We start from the raw sequence: 18232 nt of genomic DNA, 5'->3' as shown, positions 1-18232 counted from the left end.
CACAGGGGTCACTGTGGACATCTCAGGAGGCTCAGCAGTGAAGGCCCAGACCCCTCCACTCTGTCCTGAGACCCTCTTTGGACAGAGCCCAAGGCACAGTACAGAAAGCCTCTATCTTGCTGCTGGGGGGCTTTCCCAGTTCTGCCACAGCTTAACCATCTCATTGGCTAGGAGAGCAAAAGACCTAGGAAATGTTTATGGGAGAAAAGTGTCCACTGAATGTGGTCTTCAGACTGTAGAGTAAGTCACCCTTATGCAGTCTCTGAGAGCTGGGCTAAGATACTCTGCCACTAAAACCAATCCATGTTGGAAAATATATTTGGTGGGTAGCATAGGGTACACTGGAATGGTTCTACTTACTGTCCCAGGAAATGGGATAGCCCCTGCCCTTGGCCCTATCCTGGATCATATTAGAATGGATATGGCAGCAAACCACCTGCCTAGACCCCAAGGCGCGTGGGGAACAGCCACAGGCTTGGCGGTGCTGCTTGCCCTGCACATGTGCCCTGGGTCTCTTTTCTGCCTGTTCCTGCTGCTGTTTCTCCCCTTGATCCTGGCCAGTGCACCAAATCACTGCCTCTGGGGCCAGGGTGATGCCAGGCCAGCAGTCCATGGCTGCTATTGGCATTCCTCTGGTCAGTGGTCAGCCCCTAGATACTCCTGTTGGCTACTGTGATTCTTGTAGGACTCTCAGCACCTCTGCAGTTTAGCACCTATTCTGGGTAGGTGTGGAAATGGGTGGTCACAATTAGGTGAGTGTGTGTACCTAGGACAGTAGGCACCTGGAGTGTGGGCTTATCTGTCTGGGGATCAAGGAAGGAATAACAGGCCAAACAGGGAAGGTGTTCCTAGTGGAGGAACCAGCATGTGCAAAGCGAAGGACCTGGTAAAGAGCCTGGTATTACTGGTTTAAGTGAAGCTGGAGGAGTTTTCAAGGCCTAGGTTTCTTGAACTCCAGGTAAAAGTCTGGCAGTGGGGAGCCATTGAATTTGTTTTAAAGCTGCAGAGTGATATGGTCATATTGTAGTTAGAGACTGCTGCCACTCAGATGATCTCTTTGGGTTGGAGAAAAAGGCTGACATTAGTTCTCGTTTTTGTTTTTGTTTTGGAGTAGTGTTCAGAGGGATGTGAGAGCCAAAAAGGGAAAAGAGGGCACTCCTTCAAGGTGATAGATACTGGGGCAGTTGGGCAGGTCCTAAACCAAATATAGGCCAGGCCTTGTGAGTTCAGCTTGGAAGGAGCACTTATACTTAACACTCCAAGGCCCCACTTCCCCCACATGGTTTGCCTGCCCTGCTCCTGCAGAGTGGGCAGAGGGGGAAGGAGGAAGGGGTGCTCCCGTGGATGCCGGTTCTCAAGGACCGGGGTTGTCCACCAGGGGACGCTGTTCTGGGGCTAGCCAACATCTTGGCCACATGGTGGCAGCAGAGAATCAACTGTTGACTGCTGCACCCCAATCCTCAAAACGAGTGGACAGGGTGATCAAGGAGGGCCCTTGAAGTCTCCTCCCAACCTACAGAAGTCTCTCCGAATGTAGTACCGGGACCCAAGAAACTGTCTCAGTGCCAGCAGAGAATGTTTCATTTCAGTTTTACCCAGCATGAGTGTCTTTAATCATGTTGACTGTGGAACACATGATTTTTTTTATGGGTATTTATTCATTTCCGGGCCAATTCTAGTTAGAGAAGGGAGTGCCATTTATGATGCCTGAGGCTCTGAATCCTCCCAGCACTGGGTGTGGCTGCCCAATCCTGTTTCCTCTCTCTCCCAGGTGCTCACTGAGCTCCAGCCCCAAGGGGGAGGGGAGTTCAGCACTAGGAATGGGGAAAGTGGGGAGTCAGGTATTCAGAGTCAGCTGTGCTAGAGTGGGTATAGCATATGATCTGTGGGACCCACAAAATGGACCAGGCATTGACTGGATCAGGAGGGCTTCCTGGAGGTGGTGCCATCTAAGCTGCAAGAGAAGGAAAGGAAAAAGGTGCTCCTGGAAGGAGGAACAAGGAATGTTGTCTGGATAGGGGAGTAGAGGAGATACAGCTCCAAAAATCAGGCTGAATGAATCCTGCTGGGCTGAAAACTCCTCTCTCCCCCACCCCTCTTATGCTCCAAAGCCCTGGGACCCACAGTTCACAGGTCCCTCAGACCTCAGTGTAGGGCCACCCTATGAAGCTTCCCCTCCCTCCAGGGTTAAGGCCCACCTGGCTAAGGGGGCTGTCAGGCTGACAAGGTCCCCCAGAGCCCCCTTTAAATGTTAGGAAGAACCAGTTATCAAGGAGCAACCGCTGAAGTCCATGTACAAGAGGGAAGGTTGCCTCTCCTCCCCCCAACCCCATATGCCTCACTCAGACTGAAGAGAGAACTGTGGGCAGTCATCTAGTTAGAACTATATCCTCATTTCAGGGATGGAGAGACTCAGGCCCAGCATAGCTTACAGAGCAGGTTAGAGGTGCCCTGTCAAAGCCCATGTTTCCCCCATATCAGGGGGGCACTGCAGCACAGCCAGCAAAGGCAGCCAGCACTGTGTGTTTTGTTAGCCCCATCCTGCAGCTTCTGCCTACTGAGGCAGTGGTGGAGGGACCATAGCTAGGGTTGGGCCTCCCCATAAGCTGCCTCTCCTCTGACTCTAATGTCCAGCCAGCAGGGTAGGTCCTAACTCATAACCTCTACTGCCTTGGGCAGGCAGGGGACAACGCATCTTCCTGTGATACCATCCAGTCATTGACATCCCAGGGCAGGCCCAGAAAAGGATGGCCCCTGCCCTGAGAGGGTTTCACTACTCCCGGGGGCCCCCACCTCTCCCCTCCGGTCCTCCACACATTCTTGGTCTCTCAGGGGCCTCCAGGCCCTGTTCTGGAACCAGCGTCTGAGTGTGTTGGCTGTATACTGGTGCCAAGGGCAAAAATAAGCCAGGTGGTCCTCAAACCCTCACTGGTGCTGGGGTGACTAACGACCCCTCCTCACTTCAGCCCAGTCGGTCGTGAGCGGCGGGAAGGGAAAGCTCAGACTTTCCTACCTCTCTCTGGGCCACTCCAGGCACACTCACCACATGCCACTGAGAAAAACGCCCCCAAGAGAAGGTGTAGGTAACAGGCTTTCGGAGGCCTGGAGAGTCGGGTGGGAGGAGGGGCTGGCTAGGCCGAGCCTTCAACGGGCCCCGCCCACAGTTCCGCCCACGCACCCTGGCCCCGCCAGCCCCGCCCTGCGCCCTCCTGCCGACTTTGCTCAGAGTGCCTGCTTGGAGCAGCAGCTGGGGCAGGCAGGTGAGGGGGCCTCTTCATTCACTGGCGGTGTGTATGTCCACCTGGTGCCAGGTGCTCAGACCCGAGGGCAGGGGAGGGCGCTGGACATCACGCTGGGGGTGGGTCAGCTGCCCGAGGGCTTTCAGGACCGGCTGCGGACTCAGGTCCCAACCGGGACCTTGAGTCTGCTCCCAGCCAGGCCCAGGCCTCCAAGAGTCCCTGCAGGGGCCCAGGTGGGCCTCGATGGAGCTTCTCTCGCCGCCGTCACAGCCTTCACTGTTATTGCTGCTGCTACTGCTGCCACCACTGCTGGCCAGAGAGTCCTGGCAGTGTCCGCGCACCCCCTACGCCGCCTTGCGCGATTTTGACGTCGAGTACAAGGTGCCCAGCTTCTCGGCCGGAGGTCCGGTACAGGCCATAGCGACCTACGAGGGAGGCAGGGACGGGAGTGCCGTGTTCGTGGCTACACGCAATCGCCTGCACGTGCTTGGGCCTGGCCTGCAGCCAGTAGAGAGCCTGGCCACAGGTCCTGTTGGAGACCCGGGCTGTCAGACGTGTGCGGCCTGTGGCCCGGGCCCCCACAGCCCGCAGGGAGACACAGATGCACAGGTGCTGGTGCTGGAGCCAGCTCTGCCCGCACTAGTCAGCTGTGGCTCGAGCCTGCATGGGCGCTGCTTCCTGCACGAGCTAGAGCCCCAAGGGACAGCCCTGCACCTGGCACCGCCAGCCTGCCTCTTCTCCGCCAACCACAACCAGCCCGAGGACTGCCCTGACTGTGTGGCCAGTCCTCTGGGCACCCTCGTGACCGTGGTTGAGCAGGGCCATGCCTCCTACTTCTACGTGGCATCCTCACTGGATGAGACGGTGGCCTCGAGCTTCAGCCCCCGCTCAGTGTCGATCCGGCGCCTCAAGGCCGATGCCTCAGGATTCGCACCGGGGTTTGCCGCGCTGTCCGTGCTGCCGGAGCACCTCGCTTCCTATCCTATCCAGTACGTGTACAGTTTCCGCGCCAGAGCCTTTGTCTATTTCCTGAAGGTGCAGCGGGCCAGCGTGGCAGCTGCCCCGGAAGCCTTGCACACACGCCTGGCACGGCTCAGCGCTGCTGAGCCCGAGCTGGGCGACTACCGCGAGCTCGTTCTCGACTGCCGATTCGCACCCAAACGCCGGCGCCGCGGGGCCACTGAGGGAGGACAGCCCTACCCAGTGCTGAGGGCGGCCCACACAGCTCCAGTGGGCAGCAAGCTAGCTGCTGAGCTGAGCATCGCTGAGGGCCAAGAAGTGCTATTTGGCGTCTTCGTGGCTAGCAGAGACAGCAGTCCCGGTGTGAATCCCAACTCTGTCGTCTGTGCCTTTCCCATCGACCTAGTGGACACTCTCATCGAGCATGGTGTGGAGCGCTGTTGTGAGCCTCCTGTCCCCCCTGGCATCCGGCGAGGCCTCGACTTCTTCCAGTCGCCTAGTTTTTGCCCCAACCCGGTGAGCAGAAAGAAGGGGCCCTCACCTGTGAGCAGGTGGTAGAATCCAGTAAGAGGGTCTGGGAGGGAGGGAGAAGGACAGGAGGGAAGACGTTTCTCTTCCACCCAGTTCCTTAGTGCTGGGGGCAGGTGGGGGTGTGGAGGGCGTGAGGGAATCAGCCAAGCACAGGCTATACTGGAGGCTCACCTACTAGCCAGACTAGTCTCTGTTTCTCCTCCATTTTGCTCTTTCACTCTCTTAGGTACTATGGCCTCTGATTTTTTTAGGTAGTTTCCTAGATTGTGTGAGAAGCAGATTGCATCACAACTGTCTGGCAGAGACACTGCCTAACTCCGGTACAATGATCCCCTCCTACCTGCCCACCACACATACCCTCAAGGACATACACAGAGAAATAGCCCCCCACACAAGCAGATGCTAACAGATTCACACAGATACGGCTGCTCACCAACACAGTTTCTCTTTCCCTTTGGAAGCACTGTTTTGTTCCGCTTTCCAAAGAGGGTGGGGCAGGAGTTGTCAGAGGATGCCCCCACCCCATTCCAGGGAGCCTCCTGGGCCTTGGAAGTTTGGGGGCTTGTCAGAGAGCCTGCATGACTTGGGCTTCACAGACACACTCGTCCCTGATTGTCCTCTGTGGAGTGACTGGGGGAGGACCAAGGACATGGTGGGAAGGCAACTTGGCTCTAGTAGATTCCAGGAAGCTCACCCCAGTCTTGTGCAAACAACTGTAAACATCTGGGAATGAGTAAAGGCTTAGGAGGGGCTGGTTGGAAGTGGTTCACCATGAAGGAGTCCCAGACTTTCTTTCACTATGGTTGGGTCCCTGCTCTAGTTCCCCATCTCACCCCAAGTAAGAGGTCTCCCGGCCATCGCTGAATTGAGGGCTTTTCCCAGCAGACCCTACCCAGGTTCTCTCCAGCCATGGTGTCAGGGAGCTGGAACAGAGACAAACAGAACATTCCTTAAAATGCTAAGGACAAAACCCAAACTGAGAGCCATGGAAACAGTCCTACCCTAGCTTGTAAGAGGTAAAACCAATACAATGGGGTGAACAGCACTGGATAAGTGGTCTTTCAGTGAGCTCACTCACAGTCACTGCTCTGAGTCTTTGGCTGCCCTGTGGCTCTGCTACTTCTGTGACGTTCCCCACTGACTCCTTTCTGGCTCTTACTAATGCCTCAGAGGTGGAAGGAGAATGTACGAACAGCGAGGAGTAGGGCATCTCCAGCTTCCCTCCCTCAGCTGAGTCCATCTGGGTTGAGGAGGCCCTACGGGGGGAGAGCCCTCGTCAGGGCCTGGCCAGCCCTGCCTGCCCTCCTCTCTTCCTTCTGGGGGAGTCTGAACCTCTCACGGACTTGGCTGGTGGTCAGTGGGTCAGAAGACATCCAGCATGAGTTGGCAGTGCTAGGTTCGAGGAGGACTGATCTCAAGATGGCCCACAGGCTGGCCAGGGAGGTGTGTGAACCAGCCTGTACAGTGTTTGTCCAGTGACTGGGCATGTAGCCTCCAGGGCAACACCCACTGTGTGCTGATTGTGGCTGGCCTCAGGAAGCCTGTGGGACACTGAGCTGGCACCTGCCTTCCATGGGTTCAGGTGGGATTTGACTCTGGAGCAGTCACCCTCCTTTGTGGGGCACTGGACACTTGAGTCATGCTCTTAGGAGCCACAGGCTGGCTTATAGACAAACCTGAAAACCCAGAGCTAAGTCCTGGGACCCAGGGGCAAGCAGACAGGGGTGTGGTCCTGATCAGGGTAGGGCCTCTTTGCCACCCCTCAGCCCCACCTGTTCCTGAGTCATGCTAAAAACACCCGCTGGCTTCCGGCTAAGGTCAGGCCCCTTTCCAGCCTCAAGTGAGGACAGAGTCCCAGTTCCCACCCATCCAGGCTACAGACCTAGAGTGTGTGGAATTTCTGTGCCCAGCTCTGCACCCCCAGGGCTCCTGATCAGCACTGAGGTCTCAGGACTAGGTTAAGCACACTTGGTTTGATGGGAGCCCCAGGGCTGGCAAGGGAATGTCGCAAGCCCCAAGGCTACTGAGCCCTGCCTGTGCTTTGCACCCAGCTCCAAAGCCTTGCATCATACCCTGATATGATTTCCAAGAAGCTTCCACAGTCCTGCCTTGGTGCCTTGAGTGCAGTCCCCCAAAACACCTTCCTATTAAGAACAGGTGACAGGTGTTTCCCAATCCCTGGGGCCTAGCCTTCAGGCCTTGGTTTTTCCCTTTTGTATCTGAAGGGGATTCAGGTTGCAGCTGGAGGTACAGGAAGATCTTTGGAGTCTCAGGGAGAAGAACCATGTTACCAGCCCCATGCTGGCCAATTAACTTCAGAGTTTAGCCACCTTAGGCTGGAGAGAAACTGAAGCCCCCAAAGGGGACAGGGTTTGCTGAAGTACAGGGAATAACCAGCAGGGGGCAGAAGAGGACTCTGCTCAAGAGCTCAGACTTCTTGCCTGGCTCCTCTCCTGAGGGCCTATAAGGCCTTGGACAAGTGACCAAACGGTTTCTGAGCTCATTTCCTTATCTGCAAAATAGGGGTGTTGAAAGCACCCACTTTACACAGTAGTTGTGAGGCAAGAATGAGGTTGGGTCTGTGAGACTCTAAGTCATTATCAGAATGGACATGGCAGGTCAGGGCAAGGCATAGCAGATGCTGCCCTTCCAGCCTGGGCCTTCCTTACTGGACTTACTACCTCTGAGAGCCCCATAGGTGGGAGGGGGTGGGTAAGTGGCAGACCTGGAGTCTTATCTAGCCAAGTCAGGTAAGGGATGGGGGTTTGGGCTGCTGTGGTCACTGACAGAGATCCCAAGGGGTCAATGTGTGAGGATGAGCCCTGACTCCTTACCCGACTCTCCTCAGCCTGGCCTGGAGGCCCCCAGCCCCAACACCAGCTGCCATCACTTTCCTCTGCTGGTTAGCAGCAGCCTATCACGTGTGGACCTCTTCAACGGGCTATTAGGACCAGTACGGGTCACTGCACTGCATGTGACACGCCTTGACAATGTCACAGTAGCCCACATGGGCACAACTGATGGGCGCATCCTGCAGGTAGGACCCCCATCTCCACAGCTCCTTCTTCCTGGGTCCCCTTCCCCATTTCCATTTTGCTCACAGCTAACCTATCCCAGGTGGAGCTGGCCAGATCTCTCAACTACTTACTGTATGTGTCCAACTTCTCACTGGGCAGCAACAGGCAGCCCATACAACGAGATGTCAGTCGCCTTGGAGACCACCTGTTCTTTTCCTCCGGGGAGCAGGTAAGGTGGGACTAGGGTAGGGCCTGGGGCCAGGGCTGTGGAAACAAAGCCTCCCCATCTAATCCAGGGAGGCACTGACATACAGGTCTCACCACCCTGACCTACAATGGGACCAGGCAGTCTCTGGGTCTAGTTCTCCCTCCAGCCACCCCTGAACCACCCCTCTGCCACTCCAAGGTCTTCCAGGTACCTATCCAGGGCCCTGGCTGCCACCACTTCCTCACCTGTGGGAGTTGTCTGCGGGCACAGCGTTTCATGGGCTGTGGCTGGTGTGGGGGCATGTGTGGCCGGCAGGAGGAGTGTCCTGGCTCCTGGCAACAGGATCATTGTCCACCTGAGCTTACTGAGGTATGACTTGCTTGGCAGGGCCCAGGTAAGGGTAGGACAAGCTGGGCCTGGAGTGGGGGTCAGCATGTGTTAACCATGATCCTCAGGCCTGGAATGTCCCCGATATCAACAAGGAGGGTATTCTTGTCAGAGGGGATGGCACATGCAAAGACTTAGAGGCAGAAAAGTGCCTGAGTGAGGACTACAAGTGACCTAGGAGACTTGGAGGGAGGACAGGCAAGGGGCATAGTAGAAAACTCTGGGAAAAGCAGACAGCTGAGAGCCTGGATGCACACAGGGACTCAGGCTCTCTCCCTCTCTTCAGTTCTACCCCCAGAGTGGACCCCTAAGGGGCAGCACAAGGCTGACCCTGTGTGGCTCCAACTTCTACCTGCGCCCTGCTGATCTGGTGCCTGAGGGCACCCATCAGGTCACCGTGGGCCAAAGTCCCTGCCGACTGCTGCCCAAGGACAGCCCAAACCTCAGGTACAAGCTGGTATCTGCGCTTCCTGTCCCTGACAGGGGTGACCAAGCAGCCCCTTCCCTGTGAGACCCTGTCTTCTGCTTACTGGGGCAAGGAGATATCAGGCAAACTGCAGTGACTCTGGTTGCTTGGTGTCTAAGGAGACCTCTCTGTCCCTGCTTGAGCCTGCATATGCCCTACCTGTCTGTTGAGTCATGGAACTGGGCAAGGTTAGTCCCTGCCTCACCAGATCCTGCTTACCTTGGAGGAAGGCACGAGTAAAGAGATACCATCCTCAGGCTCAGAAGAGACCTGTGGTATGTAGCAGGCATACAGCCAGGCCTGTGTGACCCCTGGCTGACCTTGGGTTCCCCTGGTACCCTAGCCCAGTGCCCCGGAAAGACTTTGTAGAGGAGCTTGAGTGTGAGCTGGAGCCCTTGGGCATGCAGCCAGCCGGGCCCGCCAACATCAGCCTCACTGTGACCAACATGCCACCAGGCAAGCACTTCCAAGTGGATGGCACCTCCATGCTGCAAGGCTTCTCTTTCATGGTGAGGCCACCTTGCCTTGTCTGTACCCTTGGCCAGCCAGGCAATGTGGGCAAGGAAGGGCTTGGAGTGGAAGGCCTTTTATGCCAAGCTAAGCCACCTCTATGTCTTCTTAGGAGCCAGTGCTAACAGCAGTAAAACCCCTCTTTGGCCCACGGGCAGGGGGCACCCGCCTCACCTTTGAAGGCAAAGGCCTGTCTTTAGGCACCAGTCAGATGGTGCTGGTCAATGGGACTGAGTGCCCACTGGAACAGTAAGTGCCAACATGCAAGGGGAGGGGAGGCCACAGGGCTCCCCACACAGGGAGCCCTTACCAGGTGGGCCTTGGATCCTACCAGGGCAGAGAGAGCAGAGCTCAAATGGTCAGTGTAGGGAGCAGGTCCAGGAGGAAGGGTCTGTTGCCCCCTCCAGCCCACGGGTGGTTTGGGGATGGTGAGAGAGCCCATCACAGAGTTAATTGGCTCTAGCCAAGGCTTTGGGGAACCTTTTCTGCCCTGCCTTCTTCTTGGAAGCCTTAAAGACCCTGTCTTCAAACAGACTCATTGATAATGGGCAGGGTGGGAAGATGACCAACAGAAGAACTGAGAGGGATTGGCAGACCTTAAAGGAGGTGGGTCTGGCCATCACCTGGAGGGTGATCCTGAGACCAATCCTCCCACCCCTACCCCCACCCCGTTCTGCAGGGTCAGCGAGGGGCAGCTCTTATGTACTACGCCCCCTGGGGCTGCTATGGCCAGGGTTCCCATTCACCTGCAGGTGGGGGGCGCTGTGGTGCCAGGCTCCTGGACCTTCCACTACCTGGAAGACCCCATTGTGCTGGGCATCAGCCCCAACTGTGGCTACATGTAAGTGCCACCCCCTTGCCCACTCTGGTCTCCTAAGGAATGAGGGAGGCAGCCTCAGAGAGCACCCCAAGCCCACCACATTGCTTTCCTCCACAGTGGCTCCCATGTCACCATCCATGGCCAGCATCTGACTTCAGCGTGGCACCTAGTGCTGTCATTCCATGATGGGCTTATGGCAGTGGAAAACAGGGTGAGCTGTCACTGGCAGCTGCCAAATGGACACTAGCCAGGAGGGAGGAAGGCTGGATTAATCCTCTGAGGTCTAGCTCTACCCCGTGCTGGGCTGAGGAGACTGGGGTGGCCGTAGGTGGGATGCCTGGCTAACCACTCTCGCATGGGCCCTAGCAGTGTACAGGGGACCTCCCGGAGCAGCATCGGTGCCGCCTGCCCGAATATGTCGTCCGAAGCCCCCAGGGGTGGGTAACAGGGAACCTGAGTGCCTGGGGGGATGGAGCTGCTGGCTTCACGCAGCCCGGCTTTCGCTTCCTGCCCCCACCCCATCCACCCACCACTGACTTTGCCCCACTGAAGCCCGAGGAGCATGCTGTTAAGTTTGAGGTAAGTGTGGGGGATGGAGGTCAGGGATGGTGAAGGGTTAGGGCTGAACCCTTGCCCAGAGGAGATGGGGGGACTGGCCAGTCCTTATGACTCTCTGCAGTATATTGGGCTGGGCGCTGTGGCTGATTGTGTGGATGTGAACGTGACCGTGGGTGGTAAGAGCTGCCAGCATGAGCTCCGGGGGGATGTGGTCATCTGCCCTCTGCCTTCCTCCCTGCAACTTGACAAGGATGGCGCCCCACTGCAGGTAGGCAGCTCAGCTGGCTCTCCACATGAGACATGGGCCAGGGCTTGCAGGCTGGGCCTGAGCTGCCACCTGCCCCCAGGTCTGTGTGGATGATGGATGTCACATCCTGGGCAGGGTGATACGGCCAGGCCCAGAGGGGGTCCCACAGAGGCTACTCCTTGGTGTCCTGCTGGCCCTGCTCCTGCTTGTGGCTGCACTGGCCGCTGCGCTGATCTTCAACTACTGGCGGAGGAAACAACTGGGTGAGCTCTCCACTCCCCTCCTGACTTGGCCTATACCAAACCATGGCATCTCCAAGTCCTCTTTCTGCCCAGGCCTTGGAGGTCTGCCCATACCTCCTGGGGACTGAGTTTGGAGAGGCTGGCCACCAGGGGCTGTCTTTCCACAGTCCTTTCTCCAAACCTAGATGACCTGGCATCCTTGGACCGGACCACTGGAGCCATCCCCTTGCCTGCACTCCGCTCAGGTTCTGACTACAGAAATGGCCTTGGTGAGATGGGGGAGGTGCTGAAAGCTGGGGCCACACTCTCTGTTCCACAGGCCCCTCACTTCCTCTCCTCCACAGCAGCCCCTGCCACTCATGGTCTGGATTCCACCACACAGAGCCACAAAGCATCCGTCTCAGACAGTGGGGACGGGTCCTGTGTCCCACTGTTGCAGACAGAGTCCATCCAGCTTGGGGACTTAGACTCTGCACTCCTGACCGAGGTCAAGGATGTGCTGATCTCACATGAGCAGGTGGTCACCCACAGGGACAGAATCATTGGCAAAGGTATGGGGGCCAAGCCAGGTGGGGCTGGGGCAGAGATGGAGTCCTGAGATGACATGGACTCAAGGGGCATTTGGGCAGGACTCTGCTCTGGCCTTTCCACCAACCTTTGTGACCTTGGGAATACCACGTAACATCTCTGAGCCTCCATTTGCTCATCTGTGAAATAGTAATTAGTTCTGTCTTCAGTGGATTCTGGTGCAGATTAAGTAGGCATGGGAGGGGTGCAGGCTCTGTCATTATGTAGCTGCTATTTGTTTTTAATGTCACATCGGCCAGTTGGTGCTCTGAGGTTTGGTTGCCAATGAGAGGGTGTGGTGTGCACCCTGAGCATTGGGGCCCTCTCACCATCTCCCCCTCACCAGGCCACTTTGGAGTTGTCTACCATGGAGAATACACAGACAAGGACCAGAATCGAATCCATTGTGCCATAAAGTCGCTGAGTCGTAAGTAGGGAAGAGGCTAGGAAGATCCCCGTCCCTGCTGTGCTACCGCCTTGCTGAGTAACCCTGAACAGGAGCACTTTCTTCTCCATTTCTCCATCTGACCCTGGCAAAGGGTCTTCCTGCCCTGAGTCTGACTCAAGCCACTCCACAGGCATCACAGAGGTGCAGGAGGTGGAGGCCTTCCTGCGCGAGGGGCTGCTCATGCGTGGTCTGCACCACCCAAATGTGCTGGCTCTCATCGGTATTGTGCTGCCCCCTGAAGGGCTGCCCCAGGTGCTGCTACCCTATATGCATCATGGAGACCTGCTTCAGTTCATCCGCTCACCCCAGCGGGTCAGTGCTCGGGTCAGGAGACTTGGGCAGCAGCTGGGGATGAGTTGCTATACCCTTGCCTACCGACCCACCTGTGCCCCTAGAACCCCACGGTGAAGGACCTCATCAGCTTCGGCCTTCAGGTAGCCCGTGGCATGGAGTACCTGGCAGAGCAGAAGTTTGTGCACAGGGACCTGGCTGCTCGGAACTGCATGTGAGGGGCCAGAGCATTTGGGGTGAAGGAAGGGGGCAGGGCACCAGGGTGCACAGCTGCCCAAAGGCATCTCAGGGAAGGGCCCACGCTCCAGCCCTTGCTGTGCAGCCCTGGGCATGTCCTCCCCTCTCTGGGCCTCAGTTCTCCTATCTGCCCAGTGCAGGCTTAGATAGGACACGGTGGCTCTGAAACCCTGTGAAGGCCTGGAGTAAATGGGTTTAGGGCCAGGTGGGGGCCAGTCCTGAGTATGATCCCCTGCTCTCAGGCTGGATGAGTCATTCACAGTCAAGGTGGCTGACTTTGGCCTGGCCCGTGGTATCCTGGACAAGGAGTACTACAGTGTTCGACAGCATCGCCATGCTCGCCTCCCTGTCAAATGGATGGCACTGGAGAGCCTGCAGACTTACAGATTCACCACCAAGTCTGATGTGGTGAGGCCCCACCTGCCCCAGAGTCCACATGGCCTCAGTGTCCTGGGAGAGCACTTGGCCTTGCCCTTTTAGGTCCAGATGATGATCTGAGCCCAGGGAATCCCTAAGATGAGCAGCCCCCACAGCCCATTTGCCCCTCTTGAGCAGGTCTAAGATAGAGCCCTCTTGCCACGGCAAGAGGGGGCTCTGAACTCATTGGCTCCTTGCAGACAGTACAGGGCCTACAGGCCCAACTCTGGGCAGGGTCTGGTGATGAGAGGAGACTGAGGAAAGATGCGTATGAGATACTGAGGAGCGGGCTCTGATTGATTTCCAGCTGGAGGACTCTAGGAGATAGAGGACCTGGGGGGCCCACCTGTCCCCAAATTTGGGGTAAGAGTTGAGTCTCCTTTCTCCTTCCCACAGTGGTCATTTGGTGTGCTGCTGTGGGAGCTGCTGACACGGGGCGCCCCACCATACCCCCACATTGACCCTTTTGACCTCACTCACTTCCTGGCCCAGGGTCGACGCCTGCCCCAGCCTGAATATTGTCCTGATTCTCTGTGAGTATGTGGAGGTGGTAGTGGGCGGGAGCTGGGCCCCAGAGACAAGGAAGGGACAGGAGACAGTGTTCTTGCCTGGCTCTCGGACTGATCCTCTGGTTGACCTGGAAAGGGACCCTCTCTGGACCTCAGTTTCCTCATCTGTGGACTGGTTCCACCAGCATTTGGGGCTGAGTGCTGGGAGGAGATCATGGTTGCCATGGTAACAGTACTCCCCACTCAGAGTCTGGGTTGAGGCCAGTGATTTGATTTCTCAGCACTCCTCACCCCACCCCCGCTAAGGGGGGCCTGTTTTCCATCTTTTCCATTCATTTAACCTCAAAGAGAGGTTCCATTAGCTCCCACACTAGCCCCCACCCCCAACATCTCCCTACTGGATATAGTTTCAGATTCCCTGATCCCAAGGGATGGTGACAACTATGAAACAGTCACTGTGCCTGCCCAGTGGGTCTGTGCCGGGGTTCAGCTTCAGAAGCAGTACACGTGCCTTGTCTGTGCCCAGATCTTTGTGGTTAGAACAGGAAGAACCAGGTCACAGGTAAAGGTAGTTGATGATTCCAATCTCAGACTGTGCTCTAGAAGGGTACGAGTAACCCTTCTTCCCAGCCCCTGCCTGCCTTGGGTTTGATCTTTATTATTCATTTCACTAATGCCTCTGGTTTGAAGTAAGTGAAATCATCTTTACTACCCATCTGCCCCTGGGTCAGGTTCCCTGAAACAGACTCTCACCTGGAGCTATATATACAGGGAGTTTATTGATAGACTGGGGGAACCTGAGTCCTCTGAGTGGGGAGTACTATTACCATGGCAACTGTGATCTCCTCCCAGCCCCAAATGCTGATGGAAGCAGTCCACAGATGAGGAAACTGAGGCCCAGAGAGGGTCCCTTTCCAGGTCAACCAAAGGATCAGTCAGAGCCAGGCAAGCAGAGAGCCCAGGGAAGCAGGACTGGGCAGGTGGAGAAGTTGGGCTGCCATGCAGATGCCGCAGAGGCTATTAGCCCATCCTTGGGCTATAGCCCAGGGGGCTGCTTGATCTGGGGTGGCTCTTTGGAGTTTTAAGAAATATATATATATATATATATATATATATATATATATATATGTATTTTTTTATTTTATATTTTTTAATTAAAAAAATCTTTTTAATGTTTATTTATTTGGGGAGAGAGAGACAGAGCATGAGCAGGGGAGGGGCAGAGAGAGGGGACACAGAATCTGAAGCAGGCTCCAGGCTCTGAGCTGTCAGCACAGAGCCTGACGTGGGGCTTAAACTCACAAACTGCAAGATCATGACCTGAGCTGAAGTCGGCTGCTTAACCGACTGAACACCGACTGGGCACCCAGGTGCCCCTTTTAATGTTTTTTGAGAGAGAGAGAGAGAGAGAGAGAGAGAGATAGTGTGTGAGCAGGGGAGGGGCAGAGAGAAGGGAGACACAGAATCTGAAGCAGGCTCCAGGCTCTGAGCTGTCAGCACAGAGCCCAATGTAGGGCTGGAACCCACAAACTGTGGGATTGTGACTTGAGCTGAAGTCAAACACTTAACCAACTGAGCCATCCAGGAGCCCCAGAGTTTTACGAAATTTAGATCAAGGGGCCAGGTCCTTGTACTGGACATTAATAAGTTACTGGTCATAGTGTGAGCTTGGGGGAGGCAGTTACTTTCTGCCTGGGGTGATTCCTAGGGAGGGCTTTAGCCAAGGGTCAGCAGCACCCACTGGGAGGATGAAGGGGGATCTGGGTGGACCATCACAGCATCCACTAGACCAGACCAAGTCTCTTTTCCACTTGAGGCCTCAGTTTCCTTATCTGTAAAGTTTGGATGATGACAGTACCACCCTCAGAGTCTGAGAATTATGAGATTATTGTGTGTAGGGCACTTAGTGTCATTTAAGGCAGAGGCAGTATTTCCAAGATGAAGAGGCATGTATTGGGGCCCACCAGGTAAACCCACAGAAACAATGGCTGGGCGTCCCACATGTCCATGTCTCAGGACTTTTAATCTCCATTTCACTGGACATGGGCTTCCTTCCTAGAAGACCTAAGATGATAACTGATAGCCTGTGAGCTGCGCCTTAAGCTAAGTAAGCGCTTCACAGGCATCCTCCCACCCTATGCCGCCACAGCTCTGTGATCAGAGGAGGATCCAGAGACACAGAGAGGTTAAGAATCTTGCCCAAGATCACATTGCTCAGGTCACACCGGGGCTCAGGAGTCCAAGCTCTTAATCCCTGGGGCAATTCAACCTCTGCCACGGTGGGGAGGCAAGACTGGAACAGCAATCACGATGCTGAGAAGAGCTGCCTCTGACTGGGCAATGCTCTGCACTAGGCCCTGTTACCTGTTCTCGTTCCTGTGCGGCCTGCCAGAGGATTAAGAGCAGGTGGGCAGCCCGGAATCTCTGGGTGGGGATGTGCCCTGCCTCTGACATGCCCCTCTCCCCACAGGTACGCAGTGATGCAGCGCTGCTGGGCTGCGGACCCTGCAGGGAGACCCACATTCTCAGCGCTGGTGGAGGAAGTGGAGCACGTGGCGGCCAGGCTGCTTGGGGACCACTACGTGCAGCTGCCTGCAGCCTACGTGAACCTGGGTCCCGGTGCCTCGGATGAGGCGAACATGCACCCAGAACAGTGGCAGACCCCACCTGTGCACAAGATCGCACGTCGGCCCTGGCCTTCCTCAGAGCCACCACAGCCCACGTGACCTCTGCCCTAGGCAGGCCCCAGGGATTGGACCTGCCTAGCAGCCAGGGAGTTAATCCCAAACTGTCTCTAGGCCATGCCAGGCCAGGGGCAGCCTGAGCTGGCTTCTGCCCTGTCCCTGCCCCCTTAACTTTCAGGGGTGACAGGAGGGAGCAAGGCACTTGTCCCTTCACTCCAGAGAGGGAGCAGTGAGAATGATCCTTGATGCGAGGAGTATTTACGGCATACCTGGTGTGTGCTTGACCTTCTGGGCACAGGGGACTTAACAGTGACCGCACAGACACTGGCCCTTGAACTAGTAAATGAACCAACGAATCATCAAGTGCAAATTGTGGTCAATGCTATGAAAGAAAGACAGGCTGCTTTGAGGGAATGGAGGTCAGCTTTAGAGAGAGAATAGAGGTGAAAGAAGCCTCCCCAGGAGGTGACATTTCTGCTATAACCCTGTCAGGTAGGAACTGTGCCAGAAGCAGAGGTGGGGGAAGACAGTTTTGGGCAAAGTGAGCAGCACATGCAAAGACTCTGAGGCTGGAAAGGGGTTGGATCGGTAAAAGGCTCCAGAGAACAGGAAGGGTAGGGCAAGGTGCTAATTCAGGTTACAGGGCCCTGGGGACTTCTTGATGGAACCAAGAGGGGTGGGTTGAGTACCCAGGCATGCAGTAGTCAGAATGGCTTCTCCCACTGCCCAGCCCATGTCTGTCCCTTTCCCCAGGCCCCGGCTGCTCTCAGGGCTCCCTGCTCTGCCTGCAGCTCCCCCCCCACCCACACACACACTGTCAGGACATAGAGACCGGCTCCCCTACCTCAAAGCCTACCAGCATTGCCCTTACAGCCTTGAGAGAGATGAGCCAACAGCAAGGCCTCACCACACTTTTAAGGCACCAGCTTCAAGATGCTAGACTGCCCAGGCTATTTATACTCGTCAAGACCACTGCACAGTAGCCACTAGAGGGGCAGACTCCACTGGAGAGCGAGAACAGTTTCCTCCTTGTACCACTCTTCTCCCACACTCTTGATGCTAAGGGCACAGCTTGGATGTCAGTGACTGGGCCCAGGGCATGCATCATGGTGGTTCTTCTCTCTTACACAGGACCCCTATAGCCTCCCTCCCACCAGTTGGGAGACCCCAGCTCATCCTAAGGGGAGCAAGCTCCCTCTCCTGTGAGTTGCCAACTTTTTGCCCTGTCACACATGTAACACTGGGTTTGAAGCAAGAGCTCCCTGATAAATAGAGTTGGGACTGGAGCTGCCCAACTGTTCTCTACCCATAGGAGGCCCTGCCATGGGGAGACTAAGGATCCTGAGGACATGTGGGTAAAGCTTTAAAGGGGATCTTCTGCTCAAGTGCAGGGTTCCAAAGATCAGGGGTCTATGATCTGGAGAGATGGACTCTATCTGCCTGTTTACCACTGTACCTCTGATCCCTACTCAGTCATAGAGGATGTCTTATAGCCTTGCATGTTCAGCCAGAGACCCCTGGTCCCTGTGTGTGCGTGTTGTGTGTGTGTGGTGGGGGGAATCAATTGTGTCACCCTGAGGCTACAAGAGAGATGAGTGAAATGTCCTAGAGTACCCCTGACAGCCATAGTCGCCATACTAGTTGGAAAGGGCTGTCTCCATCCCTCCAACTTGCAGTCCTCCTGCTCTGACCTCATGCTAGGGATCTGAAGGTCATCCAGAGCTCCCCGCCCTGGGTGGGGAGTGAGGAGAAGGCCCAGGGGCCTCTCTGAAGCTGGACTGAGGCTCCTTCTCCACTGAGCCCTTGAAACTCATGGACCACTGTCTCATCTGCTCATAAGAGAGGGGCTTGGAGAAGAAGGGGTCTCTGCTTGGGAGGGGAGCTTAGCAGGAGA

The 18232-nt window shown here is 56.1% G+C and overlaps 1 protein-coding gene across 13 annotated transcripts; it reads left to right on the top strand.

Moving 5' to 3' along the window:
• Positions 1-3316: 3316 nt before the first annotated feature.
• MST1R (macrophage stimulating 1 receptor) lies at positions 3317-16697 on the top strand. Of its 13 annotated transcripts, none has more exons than XM_047849729.1 (20): positions 3331-4715; positions 7579-7767; positions 7848-7976; positions 8154-8324; positions 8629-8789; positions 9152-9317; positions 9431-9567; positions 9998-10159; positions 10256-10349; positions 10508-10717; positions 10818-10964; positions 11044-11206; positions 11353-11454; positions 11530-11736; positions 12099-12179; positions 12331-12512; positions 12596-12705; positions 12971-13136; positions 13542-13678; positions 16125-16697. In XM_047849729.1, exons 1-20 carry the CDS (start codon positions 3483-3485, stop codon positions 16378-16380), a joined length of 4203 nt encoding a protein of 1400 aa, XP_047705685.1. In that variant the 5' UTR covers positions 3331-3482; the 3' UTR covers positions 16381-16697. The 13 variants fall into 13 exon arrangements, with proteins under 13 accessions (XP_047705693.1, XP_047705685.1, XP_047705692.1 ...); XM_047849736.1 differs by having other exon boundaries at positions 10505-10717; positions 11371-11430; positions 11533-11736; XM_047849735.1 differs by having other exon boundaries at positions 10505-10717; positions 11371-11430.
• The last annotated feature ends 1535 nt before the right edge of the window (positions 16698-18232 follow it).

Source organism: Prionailurus viverrinus, chromosome A2 (genome assembly GCF_022837055.1).
Source record: "Prionailurus viverrinus isolate Anna chromosome A2, UM_Priviv_1.0, whole genome shotgun sequence".
Taxonomy (NCBI): domain Eukaryota; kingdom Metazoa; phylum Chordata; class Mammalia; order Carnivora; family Felidae; genus Prionailurus; species Prionailurus viverrinus.
This window is presented reverse-complemented; position numbering and strand designations above follow the sequence as displayed.

Excerpts from the sequence above, each read along its gene's own strand:
- MST1R (XM_047849724.1), top strand. The coding sequence starts at position 3,483 with ATGGAGCTTCTCTCGCCGCCGTCACAGCCTTCACTGTTATTGCTGCTG. Across the intron at positions 9,318-9,430 it reads TGCAAGGCTTCTCTTTCATG|GAGCCAGTGCTAACAGCAGT; the intron begins GTGAGGCCACCT and ends ATGTCTTCTTAG. Across the intron at positions 9,568-9,997 it reads ACTGAGTGCCCACTGGAACA|GGTCAGCGAGGGGCAGCTCT; the intron begins GTAAGTGCCAAC and ends CCCGTTCTGCAG.